Source organism: Branchiostoma floridae, chromosome 13, assembly GCF_000003815.2.
Source record: "Branchiostoma floridae strain S238N-H82 chromosome 13, Bfl_VNyyK, whole genome shotgun sequence".
Lineage (NCBI taxonomy): Eukaryota > Metazoa > Chordata > Leptocardii > Amphioxiformes > Branchiostomatidae > Branchiostoma > Branchiostoma floridae.
In genome coordinates this window covers 11,305,871-11,329,072 of record NC_049991.1, presented here as the reverse complement: position 1 = coordinate 11,329,072, position 23,202 = coordinate 11,305,871, and the positions used below count along the sequence as shown (strand labels likewise).

The window sequence follows — 23,202 nt, the reverse complement described above, 5'->3', positions numbered from 1 at the left end:
AGTCCCTCTGCGATACACATCCCTTGAGTGCGCAGCCTAGGAAAAACAGACAATCGTATTAAAGTTATTTGCCCCCGTTATGCCTAAACGTTCGAACCCGTCATTATGAGAGACTAGTCCAAAATATGCAAATAAGAGACAACTACAACGTACATGACTAAAGATTTTCCTGACCGACTCACTCCATGATGACGTCTGAAAAAAATACGCTACAGGTGTGGAGCATACCACACGAGTCACGACATACAACAGAAAGGAAACATGTCGACCAATGTGCCCCGCGGTATTGTATACATTTCCAGAGAAAGTTATTAACGTCTGCATCTTTCCGCATCATTCAGCATATCAGGAACATAGTCCGCACTACTTATCAACAGGTTGTTGCCATCATGTGATTGCTGCCATCCAAAATCGAATCTATTTCTCGCCTGGGGTTTCCAGGAAAAACGTTATCGAGCTGAGTTCGCAGGTTGTCAACAAGGCGGTCGCATTTTGAGTCTTCGATTTTTTTATTTGTTTTTCAAATCACATACGTGATTGCTTCACTTTATATAAATGCCAGCTTTTCATTGTCAGAAAATAAAAGTCAAAACATATTATCAACATCGGGAGGGAATCCTGTCTTGTCGCCCACTGACACGTACTTTTCGGGCCCACCCAGTAGAATGCTTATTCATCATTTACAGGCGGTAACCACGACGCCACAATACCCACCGCAAATATTAGCCATGACACATTCCACATCCTTTCACGTCACTCTGCTCGGGTGACATTGAGCCATCACGGCTCGGTGGACTCGACAGGCCGTGAACTTGTCCGCAAGTCGTGCGCGACCTTTTCAAACAAATTGGACAAGGGAATGTACGCAAGGACAGGCCGCGCGTGAAGCAATTAATGGACCTTCGCTATTTTGAGAAAGCAAGGCCAAAGACTTGTGTGGTCGCAATCGTAGTTCATTTTTTGATAGATCAAGTACTAGTAACATTCGTCTGCTTGGATATGTCAAGTCGGGAGGAAATCTTGTCACCCGATGGACATTAATACAATAATACCTTGAGAGTTCAATACAGTAGTTAACCTTGAGAGTTCAATACAATACTTGATCGCGGAGAAGTGAACTCGTCATGACAGGCATTATGCAAATGAAGCTACTAATCGTCTCTGCAAATAGTTGCATACCTCATCTGAACTGTTAGAACCGTATCAAGAGGCGGAAATAAGTTAATGCACTTTTTTCTTGTAACGTCAAGTCAAGTCAAGTCAAGTTTATTGCACAACGATTGCAACAGGTACAATGTATGGCAAATTACGTGTAACTAACAACTACAAACTACTTACATCAGTATACTAGTCTAGCAAGATATATGAATAATATATGGCCACGGCATAGTGTATTTCACATTGTTAAAGCACTACTTCTCTTTTGCATAGCATTATATATAAATTGGCCTAGGTGCACAGATATGGAGTCAGGACATGATAGAAGTACATCAAATATTTCTCTGCTTGTTTTAGGTAATGTTGTTCCGTTGTTATACATTGTCAATAACTTTTTCCTTTCTTCATTGTAATAAGGGCATATCATCAGGAAATGATATTCATCTTCAATACTGTCTTTGCAGATGGGACAGTGCAGTGGCTAAAAACTGCATATTCAGTGGCTGACTGAATGTGTATTGGGCCTACTGGCTGTGCTCTATGAGAATTTTAAGGATCGATGTCGAAACGTTTCTATTTTCTGTGATGAGTTTGTCCATCAATCAGTATGACGGGGAGGTAACTTGCAGACAATAAGGAAAAGTGTGAGGATGTAAATGTTTAGTCGTCCAAATATTGGTAAAGTACGGAAGCGCGTAAATAACCTTGTTCGTCCGGGTCAATATCAGTATTGGAACTGTCCACTTCTGTTTTGTCCTACGGACAGAGTTGTGTGGCATGGGAAGAAAAGACTTGTTTAACTGCAGGGGAAAAGTCGTCAGACGGTCTGGGGCCGACCGAAAATAGCCTCCCTATTGACAGCAATGGCGATGGCGAGGCCCACAGGATCTAGGAGCGCATGACACAAAGACCTTGAGAAGAGAAGAGGAACTAACCACCTTTTCGCAAGTTTGGCCCTAACGAGATGTAAATAAAGTATTCACTTCTTGCTTCCTTTCCTGCCAAGGTTCCTCGCTTAAAGTGGTTACAATAGGGAGAGCGTCCCCCGCATGAAATTCTAGTCTTAAATACGATATGTTGGTAACAAACTGACTTTTGTGCGTCATGGCAAGTGAAGTGGATGTTGTTTTCTTGGTAGGCGGAGAAGGGCTCTTGAACCCATTCCTGGTCCACACGCAAGATCCCTGAGGGGCACGGTACACCACAGTATCCCCGAGTCCGAGAAGAACATTTTGCAGTTTCGCTAGAGATATAGCATATATTGCGTAAATGTGAGATGGATGCGGGGAATGCACCGTGATACTGGAAGTGGAGCCGATCTTTTATCAAATAAACGGTATTCAATGAGAGACTTGAGTAGACGCCGCACCAAGTCAACATTTCATAATCAAATTTTGCTACTAGTATTTTTGCGGTTGATAAAGTTGGTATGTGACAAAGTGAATCCATGCGTTACGAATCGATCCCCATACTTTGTTTTGGGTTACGGCTTAAGAAAAAGTGATCAAATTTTCTGCCCGAGTGGCTTCCTGTCAAACTGCAGTTGTTAGCATCTTTCTGTATGAACATGATACTTTTTTAATAGTAATGCGTTCTCGGCGTCGATGAAGTGATCAATTGCCCCATAGCAGCTTCATTTCACACTGAAGCTGCCACAATTTGTTTTGTAAGCAGGACAACCGTTATCGATTGATTGTCATGGCTGAAAGTTAAGATATCAAAACATCAATCATAGCTTTGAGTTTGATCAGAGAGGTTTTCCATAGGCACGTTCTGCAGAGTTCAGCTGGACTGATGTTGATCAAAGCTGACCTTAAACAAGCTACAGCTAGTTAGTGGTAACAAGCCACTTCTCGTGGAACAGGGAATGTAGAAAGGGTACTTTTTCCTAATCACTTCCTTCCTTCCTTAAAAATGAATAGTGCTTAACGTTTCAAAGCGACTTTGTGTCAAAAGAACGTCTTACCTTTTCTGCGCACTTGAATCTTAATGAAGTCAATATAATCCGGATGGACAGAATGTGAAGAACAAGTTAACGGTTCCTTGAAATTCTTGGGAAAGATTCGCCAGCATTCCAGTGTACGGTGAGCAAAGATGACGACGTCAACGTGTGCTTGCTCGGCAAGGTGCTAACAAAATAATACCTCACACGAGTCGTCTACTCAGCGCTCCACCGTGTTTGTCCTGCTTTTAGCTGTTGTCACTGAAACGGTCAGCGGGAGGTAGTATCAGGTGGGCTTTAATCTCCAACAACAGGTCGGCTGACGGCTACAAGAAAGGGGCACTACAACTCCTCTAACCTCGCAGGTCTCTAAACATCTACCCCGATGTAGGGCTCCACTCTCTGGTCAGTGAAGTATCGTACGGTCCAGTGGGTCATGGAGTCGTTAATTCGTCGGCATATAAGCAAATCAATTACCTCCGAAAACGATAGGCCTAGATGAAGACCCCCCACGGCCTTCGAAGGTTCGCACGCCCCCTGACGAAATACGTTATCTTGACTACGGTAATAGAAGTTATACACGTTCTATTGTTTGAGCAAACTGTGCTCTGTTGGCAGAATGGTCACTGGTTAAACAGAGGTCGGGGACCTTTCACGACTCATTGTGTAAATGTTTCATTAAAACAAGACCCGGGGTCAGACTCTTTTTCTTCTGGCACCCCCACCCACAATTTTGCCTCACCCAAAACGCTGGCCGAAAAGGAAGACATATGTTCCATCTTACCTTAATTTCATAAGTCATTACACATATGTTCGACCAATATTATCGATCCCTATCCACGCCCTATGACTCTTGTATTGACTAGTATCATTAGATGTTTCAAAAGTTCGTACCTGCTTTTTGAAGCATGGCAAGTGTTTTTTTTTGGGGGGGGGGGCGGTGTATCATATGAAGTTAGGACGGTCGCATGTAGATGGCAAAGGATTAAGCGAATGGCAATCTCGTCGTTTCATTATGACAAGTAAAAAGGCAATACATTTTATTGGCTTGTCATATTAGTTGGAATATTAGTCTTTGTTTCTGGCGTTTATTCCATTCACTCTTGTAGCAAGACTTCGCCGTGTGTGATCCAACCAGCCCAGGTCTTTCAGCCCAGAACAAGCAGCTCGCTGTTCCGCTGTGTCCATACCACCGCCTTTCCTCGCGTTGTCCCGGTTAGTCCACTGTCCCCAAAAGGCATAATGACTTTATGGTCCGCATCAGTCAGGGACTGTTAAGCAGCAACTTTTGTCCAGGGTAAAGAGATGTGCATACAGATGGGTGTGGACAGAACGATATGACATGCTTAGCAATCTACCGTAAGGGATTCAAAATGACTGCACGTACTGATGGAATGCTAACCGACATCTGAAAATCCCCGCTTGTACCCTACGCCTACAAAGTAGAAAGCCATAGCGTCTTGTGCGCAAAGAATTCTTCCCAGCCCATCAAGAGATACACATTGAAGCTAGTCACGCCTCCCGGCATGCATTAGGTATTGTGCACCTGGGGCTATTGAGGCAGGCCGCCCCACATCAGAATGACAGCAAACTATCACGTGTAACACACATGAAAGTTGTACGCGAACAATTATTTACCATTGGAATGAACAGTACAGGTTAAAGTACAACCTAGGAGACGTTCTGATGCTTCTTTGCATGCATGCCTGGGTTAGGAAAGCTCACAGAAGGAGCTTGACTACTTCACAAAAGGCTTCAAATAAGAGGCCATATTTGTTTCAAAGTGGAAAGGCACCGAGGCAGTGCTCTTTGTGCCTTCTCACTGAGGTGTGCCAGTAGGCCTTTCAGAAAGGGCTCCAAACACATTCTAGAAAAATAAAGGGCGTCAGAACACAGCCCCAAGTCTGACAGCGGGGCCAGCTAAGGGGGTACGGTTAGAGTCTCACCATGATGGTCCAGTCTTCAAGATAACTGGCTCTGTGGGATCCACAAACCATTTGGTACATGTGTTTTTGCAGGACAGTGCAATATTTCGTCTTGTTGTAACTTTCATTTTGACTTCTTGGTCATCCCGCAACGCCCCCCCCCCCCAAAAAGATACGAGCATACTTCTTTTCTGTCTTCAGAATCATCACCACTGTTACCGTTCTACACATTTCATGGGTTACAAGCAAACATTGTTATACGTTCTAACTACTCTGATGTTCCAATAGTCATTTGATACCAAATGAAGTCGCGGTATTCTGCCCATCAAAGCTGTGACATATTCACTCTTCTCATTACAGAAAAAAACGTCATATCAACCACTATGATGAAAACTGTTTTCACTCTACACAGGAATCCCACTTCTTGTCTTGTCGCAAAGCTATAATTTGTCTTAAGGTTTTGTCTTAGGCTTAAACAGGTGATTGAGACAGGTGGGTTGAATAGTTGTAATACAAGCCCAACGGCAGTACGCCATAGGACAACACATCAGGTATCATAAGGTGGCACTTGTAGCAAAGTGATAGGTATCATAACCTGATCATGTATCACTGTAGACTTTACACTGGTCCATTTGAAGTGGACACAAGTCCTGTGAAATGGATATATCAACACTTACATATCATTAAGAACCGGTTTAACGACAGAAAGGGGCACTAAGGATTTTCAGATTTGACAGCTAAAGGGAAGCACTACTATGTAGAGACTCCTAGAGAGAGATGTGATAGACATGGGTGTAATAGTTTATTGGTTGGTATTTCAAAAGTCATGACATCAATGTGGACAAAGTGCCGCTGTTAATAACATGTACGAGAATTGTTTTTGTTCAACACATTTAGGTTGGTTGAGAAACAAAACAGAATATGTGCAGGAAAGCAGTGTAATAATACATATTCATAGTACACGTAGCTATGTGCATGCCGCCTATAGCAATGTTTGCTCGTCACCATGCTTCGCTATGTAAATCATAATGCTTTCTGGCTGTTCAATTCTCCTGACAGATAACTATCCTATTGGGCGAAGCCAAAAAAATGTTCCAATTTACTATCCTAACATCTAGTTGGCGACTGCTTCATTGACAGTTCTTTGCTGCCGGAAGGAACTACAAATCAATGGAGACTACTATGCTGTAACAGTTACATTGTTGGCATTGTCTAGTCAAGATCAACCACACAATGACCAGACTGTTGTTGACAGCCTAACTTGACTGTTACCATGGTAACTGATCCATCAATGGAGCCCAGCCACTTGCTGCTCTGTGGTCTGTGAGATGACTGGTACCCGGCAGGATGTGACGTTGGTGGGGATAAAAACACCATTCAGGCAAAAGAAAAACTCTTTTTCTTCTTATAGGACATCTTAAAGAAACAAAACGTCCCTATTTTTAACAGAGTTACTTCAACAGTATGCTGAACAGAATATCTGTAGTACTGGATTGAATTAGCTAGAAGCGAACATGGGCTATCTGCAGATGCTTAGAGGGGAGTTCTTTTCGCAAAGTCACTGATAAGGGTCGAAGGTTATCATTACTCATTTTAGCGGAGAATAACTAACTGTTCATTAATGTTTGAATGATGTTACGTTGTTTTCGTTGGAACTGTCTAGAAGAATCGTTAAGGCCGGGTGGAAGCATATAAAGATACATCTGTACAGTAAGCAAATGTAGGCAAATGAAACATGAATCATTGCTCGAACGGTCGTTGTAGTTTTGCTGTATCACGGAAAGCATTGACGGTAAAAGCAACGCGGGCAATGGCAGAATACGGTACAGTATCCTCAAAATATCACCTTTAACCTTCTTAAGGTTCTACATACCTGCAGGGCGTACCTGTTTGGTTGCAAGGCGGAGTACAATCACCACAGCTGTAGCAGGACAAAGGCCAAGCAGTTACTTCTCTTATGTCTTAGTCTTCCTGACATTTTGAGTCTGACATGATTGTTGGAAAATGTTTTCTCTTATTGGGCCTGAAATTGTATCAAAGCCCTACATGGATTACTATGTTTGTGGTGTTCTGATCCACGCAATCCTGTCCCGGAGGATGACAGGGAATTGTGAAGACAGATATAGATTTGGATGCCACGTAGACAGCAACTAAAAGCAGAAGCCAGTTGTGTTCCCAACCTTTCAGCCAATGTATGGCGGACTCTCTCCATGCGCTTTTTCTAAGTTGATGATGTTGTTTTCTGGACTTTTGACTATTTCAGCTAATGCAACATAAAAAGATGCACATTACAAGGGTCTGGAAAATGCAAAGAGATGGAACCAAGTTTGGTGACCAGTTGCTCCATTTCATAGATAACCCGATTGTCAAATTTCACGGATTGTAAGATCCAATTTCAAAATTGGATTGTAATATCCACCTTCAATGTGGAAGGGTGCAAGGCAAACTGTCTGGGGTGTCCCAGCTTCATTATAGGGCATAGAAAAATATTTTGAGAAGCAGTGAAAATCTCTATGATAAAGGTAATTGCCAGAATCCAGTCACCCCAAGACCTCAAACTTTAACATAGATGGTCATGTCATAACGGTCATTTCATTATTTTATTTTAATGTCCTTATCAATGACTTATGAATGTTTGAAATTTGCCTGACATGTCACTGTCTTTCTCTTTGTACGGGACAAAACTGTTGCTTCTTAAGAGCAAATCATGGCGGTTTTGTTGGAATTCCAAAGGATCATTGTCATTCTTTTAGAAAACAAAAACAATCCTCAGCTTGCACAAACAAGAGGTCACACTCACACACACATTGGATATTGCCCATCCTGTCTTCTCATACTGTTACTGAAATAGAGCCTACCAGGAGTGAGGCATATGCACAGAAAACCTCAATAAAAGGAGAAACCTTATATTCTGAGAGGCCTTCAAAATGTGTTCTTTTCAGAATGAAGCTACATTCTTTCCAGCACAGCTCTGAGTTTCCCACAGGCTTTCTAAAAACAAAACTGCTGGCCTTTCTTTATCCCCATCTCAGCCATGAAAGGTGGGAGGAAATTGGGCACCCGAGCCTTTTCTGTGGCATCCTTGGTTGATGGAGACCTCACAAAGTCCACTGGACTGTGTTACTGTCACACCCTCAATGGGCTGAAAGGCTAGTTTTCTATAGCTGAGACAAAGATGTCACATTATGGTAGATATCCTTTATTATGCACATTGTAAATTCAACACAAAGTTCAAGAAGTAGAAAATGCTTGGTAATGGACGGTTGGTAAAAGCATATTCACTGTTGTCATCAGATCTGTTACAATCCCTACACCCTGGCAATTATATGGCAAGTTTCAATTAACTAACTCAGCAGACACGGTTATTAGAATTCAGCCCATTCTTGGAAGTTGAATGTTTGGAAGTCTTGTTCATGATTGCATACAAACGATAACGCTGAGCTTTCGCTCTACCTTTGTTTTGTACCATGTATATGCAGTGATATATGATGATAGATTTATTAGGACTCTATGTAATAAATCTGTATCTCTGTTATATCTTATCTGACACTTATCTGACACTTACCTCCCTCATTACCTCAATGAAAAGCGGCCTGCAGGCCGATTTGAGCTTCTCATGTCAGATCGTGTGTATAATATTACAATGTGTGAGTCTGCAGAGACCGAAAACCCCGAGTATCCTCCCGGTGATGGTGAAGTGACCATGAATGAGATGCAGGTGTGGTGGGAATGACATACCATCCTCACCAACACTGAAAAGAACTACATACCGAAGGGATCTTGGAAGTCCCTTCCACAGTGGGTTTAACATGTCTGATATGGAAAAGTAACTTTTTTTCTGCACAAAAGACAAGGGGATCAAGGACTCTTTCTTGGAGATGATCATTTTCTGCTTTTCTAGACTTTGCTACCACTTGTTGAGTGGTCAGGTCAGTTTTATGCTCCTGGCTGTGACGTTCATTGGGAGTCACTCTCTTGAGTTGGTTCACGGACCTTTATGACTCCAATGGCCTGAACTGAACTCCAAAACAAATTTTCTACACATGCAAGAGAGCTGAATTGCATATTGAAACCTAGAAAATGAGGATAGCTCAGAAAAACAACCTAGCAAATGGTTTTCTAAGACGACTTTTCATCACTAATGTTATTAGCTAATGTAAAGTTTGTGTGTACAAAATAAGACTTTCTTTGAAATGATCTAAAAAAAATCTTGTTAAAGACTTGAAAAAGCATGTAAATGCATATACGTTACCCCTGAAATTTCACTAAATAGTAAATACCGCAAATAAATCTCTTACCTTCTTCTCTTACTAACAAAGCGTAATAAAAAGTACGTAGCTAGCTCACTCGTCTAAAGGTATGTGTATTTCAAAGCCATACAAAGTCTCTGTTTTGTACTGGGAAAACCATACATTACCCACTACTAGTTCTATGGACCATCATCTTGACAAGGCAGTGTTGCAAGCATCAGCTTTCGAGACTTCCCAAAGAAAACCATTCTTGTAAGATGACCTCACATACTGGCTGCTAACTGATCACTGCTTTCTACACAGGAAGGTATGGCAGTTATGGCACAGCAAAACATGGAGCGGTACAGAGGAGAGTTGGACAGTGACCAGCTCTGTTCATGTTCATCAGGTCCACACAATAAATAGGTCACTAGTGACATCACTGTGCTATTTTCCATACCTGCCCTACCATCCATGTTTGAAGAGTGTATTATACTTCTGGCAGCCATCTGGAAAAAATGCACTGCTTTCGGGCAGCTATTTTCTTCGACAAATTTCTAATTTTCAACCATCTTTGCTGTTGCAACAAAAAGTTGTTGTTTTTTCCCATAGACCTGACATAACATGGACATAACATGACTGTTGAACTGTTAATGGTAGCTGTCCCACAAGCTTGTTCACGGTCAGAGTTAAGTTGGCAAACATAAAAAGATCAGTACCACTTGCGTCACTATCACTCATGCAAGTCTTGAACAAGTCAATCAAGTCTTATGCTGCACAATCGAAGCATTATATCTACTCACCTTGAAATGCAATACCATATAATGTTTGGTGACAGGAGTGACTTGTCAGTGCCTTTCCTTCAGTATATGTTCCCATGCTTCACAGTGCATGCCCTGGTACACCCCCAGCTTGTTGACTTTCTGTAACTTGATCAACCTCTTGCATATTCAAACAAAGTAGTGTTGACTGACAAAATGAATTGTTAAAACTTTTCATATCTGTACAGTGTACACTGATCTAAATGAATATCAGTAGAGTCTACAAGACTCCCATTTTGAAATTAAGCGATGCTCATTAGCCCTTAGTTGGCAATAAGAATTATTGATATCACTTTGTATTTGAAGAGCCAGTATCATGAACAAAGCATCATTTTTGTCGAGTTTCCCTATATACATTTTACATAGGTACACTTTGTCCTGATTCGCAGAGTATTCAACATCAAAATTGAAATGTATAGAAATGTATAGAAATTCTTGGAAATCGGTTTCCTCTGGCCCTTCATAAGAGGTAGAGCTGTGGATAACACTACATATATTGCCACACTATCCATATGTCAGCAATCATCTATCTATTACGTTACATTTGTGTAGTCAATCCTTCGTTACATTTATGAAGTCAACATCCTTTGCCTTTAATAACATGGCAATCCAGAAGTACACTATCCACAGTGGGCCCCGGGCCGCCAACACGAGTCGGATCATCCAGGCTCTTGCACCAACCTGCCTTAAACAAGCGAAAATTGAAGACAGTTTTGACACTGTATACGTAGTCAATGGCACTGAAGTGACTTCTCTGTGGCATACAGGTGTCTAGATTCCACATTTTGGATTCCAATGTGCTAAAGTCAACATCCTTTGCCTTTAATAACATGGCAATCCAGAAGTACACTATCCACAGTGGGCCCCGGGCCGCCAACACGAGTCGGATCATCCAGGCTCTTGCACCAACCTGCCTTAAACAAGCGAAAATTGAAGACAGTTTTGACACTGTATACGTAGTCAATGGCACTGAAGTGACTTCTCTGTGGCATACAGGTGTCTAGATTCCACATTTTGGATTCCAATGTGCTAAATTGGGACAAAATTGTGTTCCTCCCATGAGTATATTCATATCTCTATCCCCTCATCTCCTTCATCTTGCAATTGATAAGATTAAACTGAATTGATAAGATTAAAGGAGCATTTTATCCTGTCCATTATCAAAAGAATGATCGTATGATTGAAATTTGGGATGAGACCGGTTCCTCGGCCAAACCTTGTGTGGTGTAAAGGTGTTGAATCTTCGTGCAGGTATCGTTATATGTTAAATTATTAGAACCGGTAGAGGGCGCTGTTGGATGGTCAAGGGTCTCAAAGGGATTGTGATGTTCAGGATATTTGTGAATCAACGCATTCATACATTTTCAAAATTTGTCTTTAGGTAAAAACTCAGCATACAACGATCATTCAGTTGCTTCTAGAGTATTCCACCTAATGTTAGAGAAATGTACATTATGACATGTGAATCAAAGTCGTCCTGCAGTGCTGGTGCCAAGTTTGATTCGAAATCGAATGGTCGTGTTCATCATCTTGGCATGTGAACCAATGAGGTAATTCGTGTTAAGATATTCCGAACACAGTAATCCACAAAGATGGAGACACAGGTATGTACTCAGGCCCATTCCATCTTTTGATATCAAGTATTGGGGGAAATGTGTGGAAAAAGAAGAGTTTTGCTTGACTCGGTTGAAAAGCTATAGTTTGCCTTTATCTAATAATAATAAGTTGATTATCGTGGAGTGATTGGAGAAAATTTTGTAGGAAAGTCCTTGAAATACGTCGGTATGGGCTTTTGTTTTCTCATCTTTCATAAATATTTTGTGTTTTATTAGAATATTACTGGGAGAGTCGTGTCCCAGTGTCTGCAGATCTGCACCCATCCACCGACCAAGACTGAACTACTTGTTCATTATATAACCGTTATGCACATCTTCAGTGACATTTATATGTATACTCAAGAAGACACATGGACCTATGGAAGAACGGAAACTTTGTCCAATACACATAAACCATTTTGGCCAAACTCATTGGCAGGCTGTCAGCCGTCCAACCCTTCTGTGTGCATACTGTCGTCCTATGCGAGTATTTTTTTTTCCCGCAAGAATTCAAAGATTTTCGGCAGGACAAAACCAAGCTTATACTGTTGAAGTCCAAGCTCAGTCGTGTTCGGCAGCTCATTGACCGAACAGACCGCCGACAAGACTCTACATATGCTGTACAAACTTTTACATCCCGGTCGGAAGAAAGCTGAATGATGTACAACATGTTCACAACTCCGAGATTTGTAAACATCGCGTGGACGTGACCAAATGGCGTAACTGCGGGCCACGTCAGTAGTCACTGGGTTCTAATCTGTTAGTATCTGTTCGACCGGGTAGAAAGCGTTTCGACGCCACCGTGCTCACCATTCATGACATGATATTGTCTATCGGCTTTTCGATGCTCGCCGACGTATCTGGAAGTGACAAAGGAGAGGTTAGAATGGCGACAGGGCGATCAACAACTTGACAGCTCCCCCCGCACAGTTCGAGAGATGGCCGCCATGACAGCACAAAGCGTGTGTGAGACCCAACTTTTATCGCGCGTTTTGTCCTCGCAGTTCACGCGCCACCTGGAATATCACCACTTAGATCGTCAGTCAAGGGTTTGTTCACGATAATCCAATCGCCAGCAAGTGCACCCTCTGCCCAGAAATGACAAAAAATAGCCAAGAGATGGAAAGTTTCGTATAGCGACAACGCTTTCCTTTCAAAAAGTCTTCGTTTTTGCCATCTATTAGCATTGATACCGACCAATGTTGCCCTAGACGCGAAGTGCAATTCCTCGTCCATCTCACCGACAGAAGACAGCGCGTGATTCTTCCTTGCCGACCGGACAGCACCGGTGGAAGTTGGACGGAGAAGCACAACTTTTCGACCAGGAAGCCATTTTGCGATGGTGGCGAGCGAGGAAGCATGCGGTGCTTCCGATCACGTCCGCAATACAAGTATAAGCGTGGTGCAGCACCGCCAAGCGTTTCAATCCTCTGTACTCGTTTCATCGCAGAATCGACGACAGCAGACATGGCAGACACCGCAGCTTCTCCCAAGAAGGCCGCCAAGGCGAAGAAGCCCAAGGCACCAGCAGCCCACCCACCATGCAGTGACATGATCACCGCGGCCATCACCGCTCTGAAGGACCGCAAGGGCACGTCCCTGGCGGCCATCAAGAAGTACGTGGCGGCCAACTACAAGTTCGACGTGGACAAGCAGGGCCATGTCCTCAGGCGCACCCTGAAGCGCATGGTGGAGAAGGGCACTCTGACCCAGCCCAAGGGCAAGGGCGCCTCTGGCTCCTTCAAGATCAGCGCTGCCGCCCAGAAGCCAGCCAAGCCCAAGAAGAAGCCCGCCGCCAAGAAGCCTGCCGCCAAGAAGGTGAAGAAGGCCAAGAAGCCAGCTGCAAAGAAGCCTGCGGCCAAAAAGGCAAAGAAGTCTCCCAAGAAAGCGGCAAAGAAGACACCCAAGAAGGCGGCAAAGAAGTCTCCAGCCAAGAAGGTCAAGAAGCCCGCCGCCAAGAAGGCGAAGAAGCCAGCCGCCAAGAAGGTGAAGAAGGCGACCAAGAAGCCGGCCAAGAAGTAAGAAGCCAGCCATCCAAATCAAAAGTACACCGGCCCTTTTCAGGGCCAACCACATCTTTCCCAAAAGGACTATCGAGCATCACATGTTCAGCTATCATTAAAGCTTGTTGTTAGTACATGTATTATTAATTGCCTTCACTTCACTTTGGTTTACGGTACGATGAGAAAAAGTGGTCCTCGGTCATACCGACAGACGAACACCACTTCAATTCCTAGTCTCGTGATTTTTACGAAAAGGAAGACTGCTGAGGGTTGACAGGCCCCACAAAGCTAAGGAGAAAAGTACCCGACATACAATTTCAATGCCGTGACGTAAGAACATGAAACACGATAAAACACGATAGTCACACACATATACATACACATATACATATGGTACGGGATATGTAAAAACGGTAATCCAAAAGTGGTCCTATGGGTCAAACTCGGGAAAAGACGACTTTTGGCCCGACTTGCTCAAGGTCACGATATGACACGGGAATCCATCCAAACTTTCCTCGCGCACGCGTCGTCAAACCTTGACGGACGAGCATTTGCCCGGCCGCAGAAACCGAAACAAAAATCTTCGTGCAGAGCTTGCTGCAAATCCTGGATTCTGGCCCGGCTAGCTTCGACCAATCCAGGTCCAGAATTGCCTAGCAACATCCAATGGGAGTGCGGGGAGAAGAACCAATCGTTGGCCCCAATTCTTGGGAATATATGCAAGCGCCACCAAATAAATAGCCGACACCACCTCTTGCACCAACTTATCTTGTCGAATTCGGATCGCACAGGAGACTCACACTCGCAATGGCTCGTACCAAGCAGACCGCCCGTAAGTCCACCGGAGGCAAGGCTCCCAGGAAGCAGCTGGCCACCAAGGCCGCTCGCAAGAGCGCCCCGGCCACCGGAGGTGTCAAGAAGCCCCATCGTTACAGGCCCGGCACCGTGGCCCTCAGGGAGATCCGTCGTTACCAGAAGTCCACCGAGCTGCTCATCCGCAAGCTGCCCTTCCAGCGCCTGGTCAGGGAGATCGCCCAGGACTTCAAGACCGACCTGCGCTTCCAGAGCTCTGCCGTCATGGCTCTGCAGGAGGCTAGCGAGGCCTACCTGGTCGGTCTCTTCGAGGACACCAACCTGTGCGCCATCCACGCCAAGCGTGTGACCATCATGCCCAAGGACATCCAGCTGGCCCGCCGTATCCGTGGCGAGCGTGCTTAAACACCTAGCCTGACCCAAGTGACCCCGGCCCTTTTCAGGGCCACCCACATTTTCCAAAAAGAACGATGTTGTCACATTATCCCTGTAGTTCTGTCAAGATTAACCCGCGCAACACTACCATCACACAAAGGTTCCACAAGATTTCACGCACTCAAATGAATCCTTTCTGCACAACGTAGCTTCTCTCCAAACAGAGGTTATGCTCCGGCTGATACTAACATTGACGCTGCCAAATATGTCTAATGATATGATATTTTTTGTAACTTTGAACACAACGTACTGCTGCCACCATACTGAAAACCCTTTATAAAAAAAATACTGAAAACCCTTTATGAAAAAAAATCATTGAATTTCAAGATCTTGGCTTGCAAGTCACGCGTTCGCCTGCAACCGCTTTAGTGCTTTCTCGTAGGTCCGTCGACATAATAAATTTGCCCAACGTGATGGGCGTGAGCCGAAGTTTGAATTTTTTGGTCGAGTTTGGTCTCATCAAACACCATGCAAATCTCCTTTCGGAGCCGTCGCTAGTACGTGCAACATGCCTACTATCACGAAGGATATCCATGACATTATAAGGATATCCATGACATTATTACATATTATTACATGTGTCATGTGGGGAGGGGAAGAGGAGTCAAATGAATCCTTTCTGCACAACGTAGCTACTCTCCAAGCAGAGGTTATTCTCGAGCGCTCCGGCTGTCATGTCAATTTTTTTTAGGCCGCAAGACAGAGAAAAACTGCACAAAATAAACAGAAAGCCCGATAAAAGAGACACTAACATTGATGCTGCTAAATACTAGTATGTCTAATATATAACTTTGAACCATAGCATCGAATGACACAAGGGACTGCCACCATACTGGAAACCCTTTCCATAAAATTTCAAGATCCTTGTGCTTGCAAGTCAGCCGTTCGGCTGCAACCGCTTTAGTGCTTTCTCGTAGGTCCGTCGACATTACAACGTACGTGAGCCGAAGTTTGAATTTTTTTTTTTGGTCGAATTTGCTCTCATCAAACACCATGCAAATCTCCTTTCGGAGCCGTCGCTATTGGCAGTCCTTCTGCAAATTACATGCGGTGGACCTGCTCTCTACCACGTCCGCAACAGCCGACCAGGATCCAAAATTTGCATGAGCTCTCTTATAAATAAGTCTTGCACTCATCCACCGGCATTCGTTCTGTACATCGCTAGAGAACAACATGCCGCCAAAAGGAGGAGGAAAAGCCGCCAAGAAGGCCGGTAAGGCCAGGCCCGCCGGAGCCAAGGGCAAGAGGAGGAGAAAGAGGAGGGAGACCTTCGGTGTCTACATCTACAAGGTGCTCAAGCAGGTGCATCCCGACACCGGTGTCTCCAGCAAGGCCATGGGTATCATGAACTCCTTCGTCAACGACATCTTCGAGCGTATCGCCGCTGAGGCTTCCCGCCTGGCTCACTACAACAAGCGCTCCACCATCAGCAGCCGGGAGATCCAGACCGCCGTACGTCTGCTCCTGCCTGGTGAGCTGGCAAAGCACGCCGTCAGCGAGGGCACCAAGGCCGTCACCAAGTACACCAGCTCCAAGTAAACTGTCTGACCGCCCGACCAGTATACCCCGGCCCTTTTCAGGGCCACCCACATCTCCCAAAAAGATCTGTATCGTTTCCGAACACTGCACCACTCTTAGCGGCATCGCCCGGCTCTTTAAATCCAATGAAGGACATACAGAGGCTATTGAAACTTATTCCTCTTTTCTGTTCTACGTCAATAGCTAAACGCAGACACAGAAACCACTCATGTATCTGGGCTATCATCACAACACAATTACAAGCTGGTATGGCCTATGGATTAAGGTATTGCATTGAAATCGCACGCATATGTAGACACTGCAGTCTAGAAGATGAACATCATTTTTGAATGTAGTTTGTACAAGAAAGAGCTGAACTTTATGTAATAGTTACCCCATGGGCGGGGCGAGGTTTCTGTGTATATCACCAGTCCCGCCCACTGAGGGGATCTCTAGTCTCCCCGAGGGCGAAGCCCGAGGGGAGACTAGAGATCCCCGAGGTGGAGGGACTGGTGATATACACAGAAAACGAGACGAAGGCCATGGGGTAACTAACTTAGCCCATGGCATACTTCCCCGAAGCTTTTGTAGTTCATCAGCTTTACAAAATGTTACTTTATTTTGTCCTAAAAGTCCACAATCTTTCTTGTTATTGCTTGAAAAGCTGTCACAGACAGTGTCAGGCTCAGGTCAGGCTGTAACAACACAAGGTCATTAATCTTGTCCAGACCTTCCCGGGCAATGTGCCTGGAGACAGAAAGTCTGGTCATATTCCTCTGGGCAATTAGAAGTCAAGCATAGGATTGGTCAGTTATCACATGACACTATTCTAGTCCCAGAAGATGGTCTCAAAGGTAAGCGAGGATTGGTCAGAACGGGTCACATGCCTATATCACTCCTAGTTTTCAGGCAGATATCATCCCTGTTTTCTTGATATCACCACAGTTTTTCCCTCATTTGCATGAAATAGCAGCACACTTTTTTTCATAGCACCCTACTATGTGGATATATCAACAGAAAATGGGGGCTTCTCATTGGCTGAGGGGAAGTAGCCATGGGCTAAAGACCGATAGAACCCTACCCTGGGAGCCAGCCAGGATCTGGCAGCTAGGACAGTTTATTCGGTGGTCCTATTAGCGCCCGGGGAGTTTGCCCGAGGAGGTCCACCTGCCCTTATCCAAGGGGAAAAGGGTAGCAATAACTCCTTCAGGCTTAAATTCCCCGGAGCGCTAACGTGAGACCAGCGGTCTGACTGCCTTGGCTCCCCGAACAAAACTCGCTAGCTACCCGGTCCTGGCTGGCTCCCAGGGTAATAGAACCCATGTTCCCCCACTTCATACAACTAAGATAAATTTATAATCCTTATGAACTTAGACAAACCTTACTTACAAAGCATGTCTGTTCCTACATTTTCAATATCACAAAGAAACGAATTCATGTAGTAGAATAACGATACTTGAGTATTGTAGATTCATTGTATATATAGAACTGCATGCGCAGTGGGTGTGTATGTTCAATAAAGATCTTCGATCATTGAATCGAAAATATTCCTCAGTATAGTCTCTACGTATGCAGTAGGGGATAATATCGGGGGTGATAATGACCAGTTCTTTCGGGGGGATTTGGGTGGCCCTGAAAAGGGCCGGGGGGTCATTGGCAAGTTATTCTTCCATCTAGCTAGATTTGCTAGCGGTCTTCTTGGGCAGGAGCACGGCGTGGATGTTGGGCAGCACACCTCCCTGGGCGATGGTCACACCGGACAGTAGTTTGTTCAGCTCCTCGTCGTTGCGGACGGCCAGCTGAAGGTGACGGGGGATGATCCTGGTCTTCTTGTTGTCACGGGCAGCGTTGCCGGCCAACTCGAGGATCTCAGCGGTCAGGTACTCCAGCACGGCGGCCAGGTAGACTGGGGCGCCAGCACCGACACGCTCGGCATAGTTGCCCTTGCGCAGGAAACGGTGCACACGGCCGACAGGGAACTGAAGCCCTGCACGGGATGAACGACTCTTCGCCTTCGCACGGGCCTTGCCTCCTTTGCCACGTCCAGACATGATAGCGCGTTCTTGATCTGTTGCGATTGAGAACAATTGAGTGAAATAGGTTCTGAGAATATTTATACTTTATCGACGGATTCTACGGTCTCTATTTTCCACCAATAGAAGCTTGCCTTCGATGAACGGTCACCAATAGTAGAAAGTCTGTGATGGTGTCGTATTATAAGCTTTCTCTGCGGTCCGTAAAGCTTGATCAGTTTGATCACTGCGCTTGATTGGTTGACGTTTTCCTCAGACGTCCGCACTGTCTGTATGTAAAATCGTCCGCGACAAAGAACGGCATTCACTACTCAGCGAAAATCGAACATGTCTGGACGTGGCAAAGGAGGCAAGGGACTCGGAAAGGGAGGCGCTAAGCGTCATCGTAAGGTGTTGCGTGACAACATCCAGGGCATCACCAAGCCCGCCATCCGTCGTCTGGCCCGCCGTGGTGGTGTCAAGCGTATCTCTGGTCTTATCTACGAGGAGACCCGTGGCGTCCTCAAGGTCTTCCTCGAGAACGTCATCCGTGATGCCGTCACCTACACCGAGCACGCCAAGCGTAAGACCGTCACCGCCATGGACGTCGTCTACGCTCTGAAGCGCCAGGGCCGCACTCTGTACGGCTTCGGCGGCTAGACTACCTGGATTGAAACAACGACCCCCGGCCCTTTTCAGGGCCACCCCAAATCTTCCCTAAAGAACTGTTCGCATTCACACATGCGGAATTAGGCTCCTCGCAAATTTTCTCCCACGACAGCCAGCGCGGTCCTCCATTGTCTGCTAAACTATTCATAAATACTGTAAATGCAGAAATGTTCGCGGTGACCACTTCACCGCGAACTTAAAAGCACCGCGAACATTTTTCTATCGGTAGTAGACTGCAGTCTATGGTGTTACCGCAAAATTAAAACCACCACGAAAAGTCATTTTCCCGCTACCGCGAAATTTAATCCCCGCGAACTAAAAAAAAAGCATTTACAGTACCTAGCTGCGACGACTCCACCCTGCTCAGATTGAGGAATTCGATCCATTTTACAAGATCTTCATACTGGCTTGAATGTACGTAGGTTAGTTGTGTTGTGATGATTTTTTTTAAAGCGTTACGACAATGACCACCCAGTAGTGGAATCGGAAAGGTGTTACCCTAGCCTGGGTACCAGACCGCCGTGCTATAGTAATCACTTCGGCTCGGGTATAGTAATCACTTCGGCTCGGGTAGCAAACAGCACGCGGTATTCATAGCCTGGTAACCATATGCGCTCGCCGTTATCTATACAGTGCAATGGGGATAGTCGGCCGTACATATACAGTTGATTAGCGCAGGCCGGGTGGACTTTTACGGGGTTGGATAATAAGGCTGGATACAAGCTAGCCTGGGTACTAGACCCTCGCGTCCTTACGCCTGGGAAGGTCACAAGCCCGATCTCTATTTGAGTGCACCCAGAGATAATTGGCACCCGGTTTCCCGCAAGATAATCAGGGCCCGCGTGCTGTATTTGGCGGCAGCGGGGTAAATTGCTTGCCGGGCTGAAGAGATTACCGACTAAACACGGTGTTCTGGTACCGAAGCAAGGTACAAGCCTCTAGCGGCCGACTCTCAAGAGGCAAATCAGACGGCTGACTGTAGCATGCTTGCTAATGAAAACTCAAACTTTAACTCAGATATATGGTGTAAGTCACATGTCATGAAAACTAAAAAGGACGAGCTCAGTGCTTGTGCCTTTAAAGCTGGGCGATGCCGTAAAGAGTGGTGCAGTGTTCGGAAACGATACAGATCTTTTTGGGAGATGTGGGTGGCCCTGAAAAGGGCCGGGGTATACTGGTCGGGCGGTCAGACAGTTTACTTGGAGCTGGTGTACTTGGTGACGGCCTTGGTGCCCTCGCTGACGGCGTGCTTGGCCAGCTCACCAGGCAGGAGCAGACGCACGGCGGTCTGGATCTCCCGGCTGCTGATGGTGGAGCGCTTGTTGTAGTGAGCCAGGCGGGAAGCCTCAGCGGCGATACGCTCGAAGATGTCGTTGACGAAGGAGTTCATGATGCCCATGGCCTTGCTGGAGACACCGGTGTCGGGATGCACCTGCTTGAGCACCTTGTAGATGTAGACACCGAAGGTCTCCCTCCTCTTTCTCCTCCTCTTGCCCTTGGCTCCGGCGGGCCTTGCCTTTCCGGCCTTCTTGGCGGCTTTTCCTCCTCCTTTTGGCGGCATGTTGTTCTCTAGCGATGTACAGAACGAATGCCGGTGGGTGAGTGTAAGAGTTATTTATAAGAGAACTCATGCAAATTTTGGATCCTGGTCGGCTGTTGCGGACGTGGTAGAGAGCAGGACCACCGCATGTAATTTGCAGAAGGCTGCCAATAGCGACGGCTCCGAAAGGAGATTTGCATGGTGTTTGATGAGAGCAAATTCGACCAAAATTCAAACTTCGGCTCACGTACGTTGTAATGTCGACGGACCTACGAGAAAGCACTAAAGCGGTTGCAGCCGAACGGTTGACTTGCAAGCACAAGGATCTTGAAATTTTATGGAAAGGGTTTCCAGTATGGTGGCAGTCCCTTGTATCATTCGATGCTATGGTTCAAAGTTATATATTAGACATACTAGTATTTGGCAGCATCAATGTTAGTGTCTCTTTTATCGGGCTTTCTGTTTATTTTGTGCAGTTTTTCTCTGTCTTGCGGCCTAAAAAAAATTGACATGACAGCCGGAGCGCTCGAGCATAACCTCTGCTTGGAGAGTAGCTACGTTGTGCAGAAAGGATTCATTTGACTCCTCTTCCCCTCCTCACATTACACATGTAATCAATATGTAATAATGTCATGGATATCCTTATAATGTCATGGATATCCTTTGTGATAGTAGGCATGTTGCACGTACTAGCGACGGCTCCGAAAGGAGATTTGTATGGTGTTTGATGAGACCAAACTCGACCAAAAAATTCAAACTTCGGCTCACGCCCATCACGTTGGGCAAATTTATTATGTCGACGGACCTACGAGAAAGCACTAAAGCGGTTGCAGGCGAACGCGTGACTTGCAAGCCAAGATCTTGAAATTCAATGATTTTTTTTTATGTAAAGGGTTTTCAGTATGGTGGCAGCAGTACTTTGTGTTCAAAGTTACAAAAAATATCATATCATTAGACATATTTGGCAGCGTCAATGTTAGTATCAGCCGGAGCATCAATGTTAGTATCAGCCGGAGCATAACCTGTTTGGAGAGAAGCTACGTTGTGCAGAAAGGATTCATTTGACTCCTCTTCCCAAGTTACACATGTAGTGCGTGAAATCTTGTGGAACCTTTGTGTGATGGTAGTGTTGCACGGGTTAATCTTAACAGAACTACAGGGATAATGTGACAACATCGTTCTTTTTGGAAAATGTGGGTGGCCCTGAAAAGGGCCGGGGTCACTTGGGTCAGGCTAGGTGTTTAAGCACGCTCGCCACGGATACGGCGGGCCAGCTGGATGTCCTTGGGCATGATGGTCACACGCTTGGCGTGGATGGCGCACAGGTTGGTGTCCTCGAAGAGACCGACCAGGTAGGCCTCGCTAGCCTCCTGCAGAGCCATGACGGCAGAGCTCTGGAAGCGCAGGTCGGTCTTGAAGTCCTGGGCGATCTCCCTGACCAGGCGCTGGAAGGGCAGCTTGCGGATGAGCAGCTCGGTGGACTTCTGGTAACGACGGATCTCCCTGAGGGCCACGGTGCCGGGCCTGTAACGATGGGGCTTCTTGACACCTCCGGTGGCCGGCGCGCTCTTGCGAGCGGCCTTGGTGGCCAGCTGCTTCCTGGGGGCCTTGCCTCCGGTGGACTTACGGGCGGTCTGCTTGGTACGAGCCATTGCGAGTGTGAGTCTCCTGTGCGATTCGAATTCGACAAGATAAGTTGGTGCAAGAGGTGGTGTCGGCTATTTATTTGGTGGCGCTTGCATATATTCCCAAGAATTGGGGCCAACGATTGGTTCTTCTCCCCGCACTCCCATTGGATGTTGCTGGGCAATTCTGGACCTGGATTGGTCGAAGCTAGCCGGGCCAGAATCCAGGATTTGCAGCAAGCTCTGCACGAAGATTTTTGTTTCGGTTTCTGCGGCCGGGCAAATGCTCGTCCGTCAAGGTTTGACGACGCATGCGCGAGGAAAGTTTGGATGGATTCCCGTGTCATATCGTGACCTTGAGCAAGTCGAGCCAAAAGTCGTCTTTTCCTGAGTTTGACCCATAGGACCACTTTTGGATTACCGTTTTTAAATATCCCGTACCATATGTATATGTGTGTGACTATCGTGCTTTATCGTGTTTCATGTTCTTACGTCACGGCATTGAAATTGTATGTCGGGTACTTTTCTCCTTAGCTTTGTGGGGCCTGTCAACCCTCAGCAATCTTCCTTTTCGTAAAAATCACGAGACTAGGAATTGAAGTGGTGTTCGTCTGTCGGTATGACCGAGGACCACTTTTTCTCATCGTACCGTAAACCAAAGTGAAGTGAAGGCAATTAATAAACATGTACTAACAACAAGCTTTAATGATAGCTGAACATGTGATGCTCAATAGTCCTTTTGGGAAAGATGTGGTTGGCCCTGAAAAGGGCCGGTGTACTTTTGATCTGGATGGCTGGCTTCTTACTTCTTGGCCGGCTTCTTGGTCGCCTTCTTCACCTTCTTGGCGGCTGGCTTCTTCGCCTTCTTGGCGGCGGGCTTCTTGACCTTCTTGGCTGGAGACTTCTTTGCCGCCTCT

The 23,202-nt window shown here is 45.7% G+C and overlaps 6 protein-coding genes across 6 annotated transcripts in view; 3 read left to right on the top strand and 3 right to left on the bottom strand.

The window, feature by feature from the left end:
• The first annotated feature begins 13,074 nt into the window (after nt 1-13,074).
• On the top strand, nt 13,075-14,961 carry LOC118429049 (histone H3-like). Its single transcript, XM_035839392.1, has 2 exons — nt 13,075-13,581; nt 14,553-14,961. The coding sequence occupies exons 1-2, from the start codon at nt 13,138-13,140 to the stop codon at nt 14,889-14,891; spliced, it is 783 nt and encodes a 260-aa protein (XP_035695285.1). The 5' UTR covers nt 13,075-13,137; the 3' UTR covers nt 14,892-14,961.
• Nucleotides 14,962-16,050: 1,089 nt separating this feature from the next.
• On the top strand, nt 16,051-16,818 carry LOC118429027 (histone H2B-like). The gene has a single exon (XM_035839369.1). It carries the CDS (start codon nt 16,095-16,097, stop codon nt 16,458-16,460), a length of 366 nt encoding a protein of 121 aa, XP_035695262.1. The 5' UTR covers nt 16,051-16,094; the 3' UTR covers nt 16,461-16,818.
• A 1,208-nt stretch (nt 16,819-18,026) lies between these two features.
• Nucleotides 18,027-18,535, bottom strand: LOC118429016 (histone H2A-like). The gene has a single exon (XM_035839355.1). It carries the CDS (start codon nt 18,488-18,490, stop codon nt 18,113-18,115), a length of 378 nt encoding a protein of 125 aa, XP_035695248.1. The 5' UTR covers nt 18,491-18,535; the 3' UTR covers nt 18,027-18,112.
• A 225-nt stretch (nt 18,536-18,760) lies between these two features.
• Nucleotides 18,761-19,247, top strand: LOC118429041 (histone H4). The gene has a single exon (XM_035839385.1). The coding sequence runs from the start codon at nt 18,800-18,802 to the stop codon at nt 19,109-19,111; it is 312 nt and encodes a 103-aa protein (XP_035695278.1). The 5' UTR covers nt 18,761-18,799; the 3' UTR covers nt 19,112-19,247.
• Nucleotides 19,248-20,215: 968 nt separating this feature from the next.
• On the bottom strand, nt 20,216-20,696 carry LOC118429024 (histone H2B-like). The gene has a single exon (XM_035839366.1). The coding sequence runs from the start codon at nt 20,679-20,681 to the stop codon at nt 20,316-20,318; it is 366 nt and encodes a 121-aa protein (XP_035695259.1). The 5' UTR covers nt 20,682-20,696; the 3' UTR covers nt 20,216-20,315.
• A 622-nt stretch (nt 20,697-21,318) lies between these two features.
• The window catches only part of LOC118429050 (histone H3-like), a 3,035-nt gene continuing 1,151 nt past the window's right edge, over nt 21,319-23,202 (bottom strand). Inside the window, exon 2 of the mRNA XM_035839393.1 lies at nt 21,319-22,282. Coding sequence (XP_035695286.1) covers nt 21,902-22,282 — 381 coding nt within the window. The 3' untranslated portion in view covers nt 21,319-21,901. The remainder of the gene's footprint in view (nt 22,283-23,202) is intronic.

Coding starts and splice junctions, on each gene's coding strand:
- LOC118429027 (XM_035839369.1), top strand. CDS start 16,095: ATGCCGCCAAAAGGAGGAGGAAAAGCCGCCAAGAAGGCCGGTAAGGCC.
- LOC118429016 (XM_035839355.1), bottom strand. CDS start 18,490: ATGTCTGGACGTGGCAAAGGAGGCAAGGCCCGTGCGAAGGCGAAGAGT.
- LOC118429024 (XM_035839366.1), bottom strand. CDS start 20,681: ATGCCGCCAAAAGGAGGAGGAAAAGCCGCCAAGAAGGCCGGAAAGGCA.
- LOC118429049 (XM_035839392.1), top strand. CDS start 13,138: ATGGCAGACACCGCAGCTTCTCCCAAGAAGGCCGCCAAGGCGAAGAAG. Junction 13,582..14,552: donor CAAAGAAGACACCCAAGAAG/GCGGCAAAGAAG, acceptor CTGGCCACCAAG/GCCGCTCGCAAGAGCGCCCC.
- LOC118429041 (XM_035839385.1), top strand. CDS start 18,800: ATGTCTGGACGTGGCAAAGGAGGCAAGGGACTCGGAAAGGGAGGCGCT.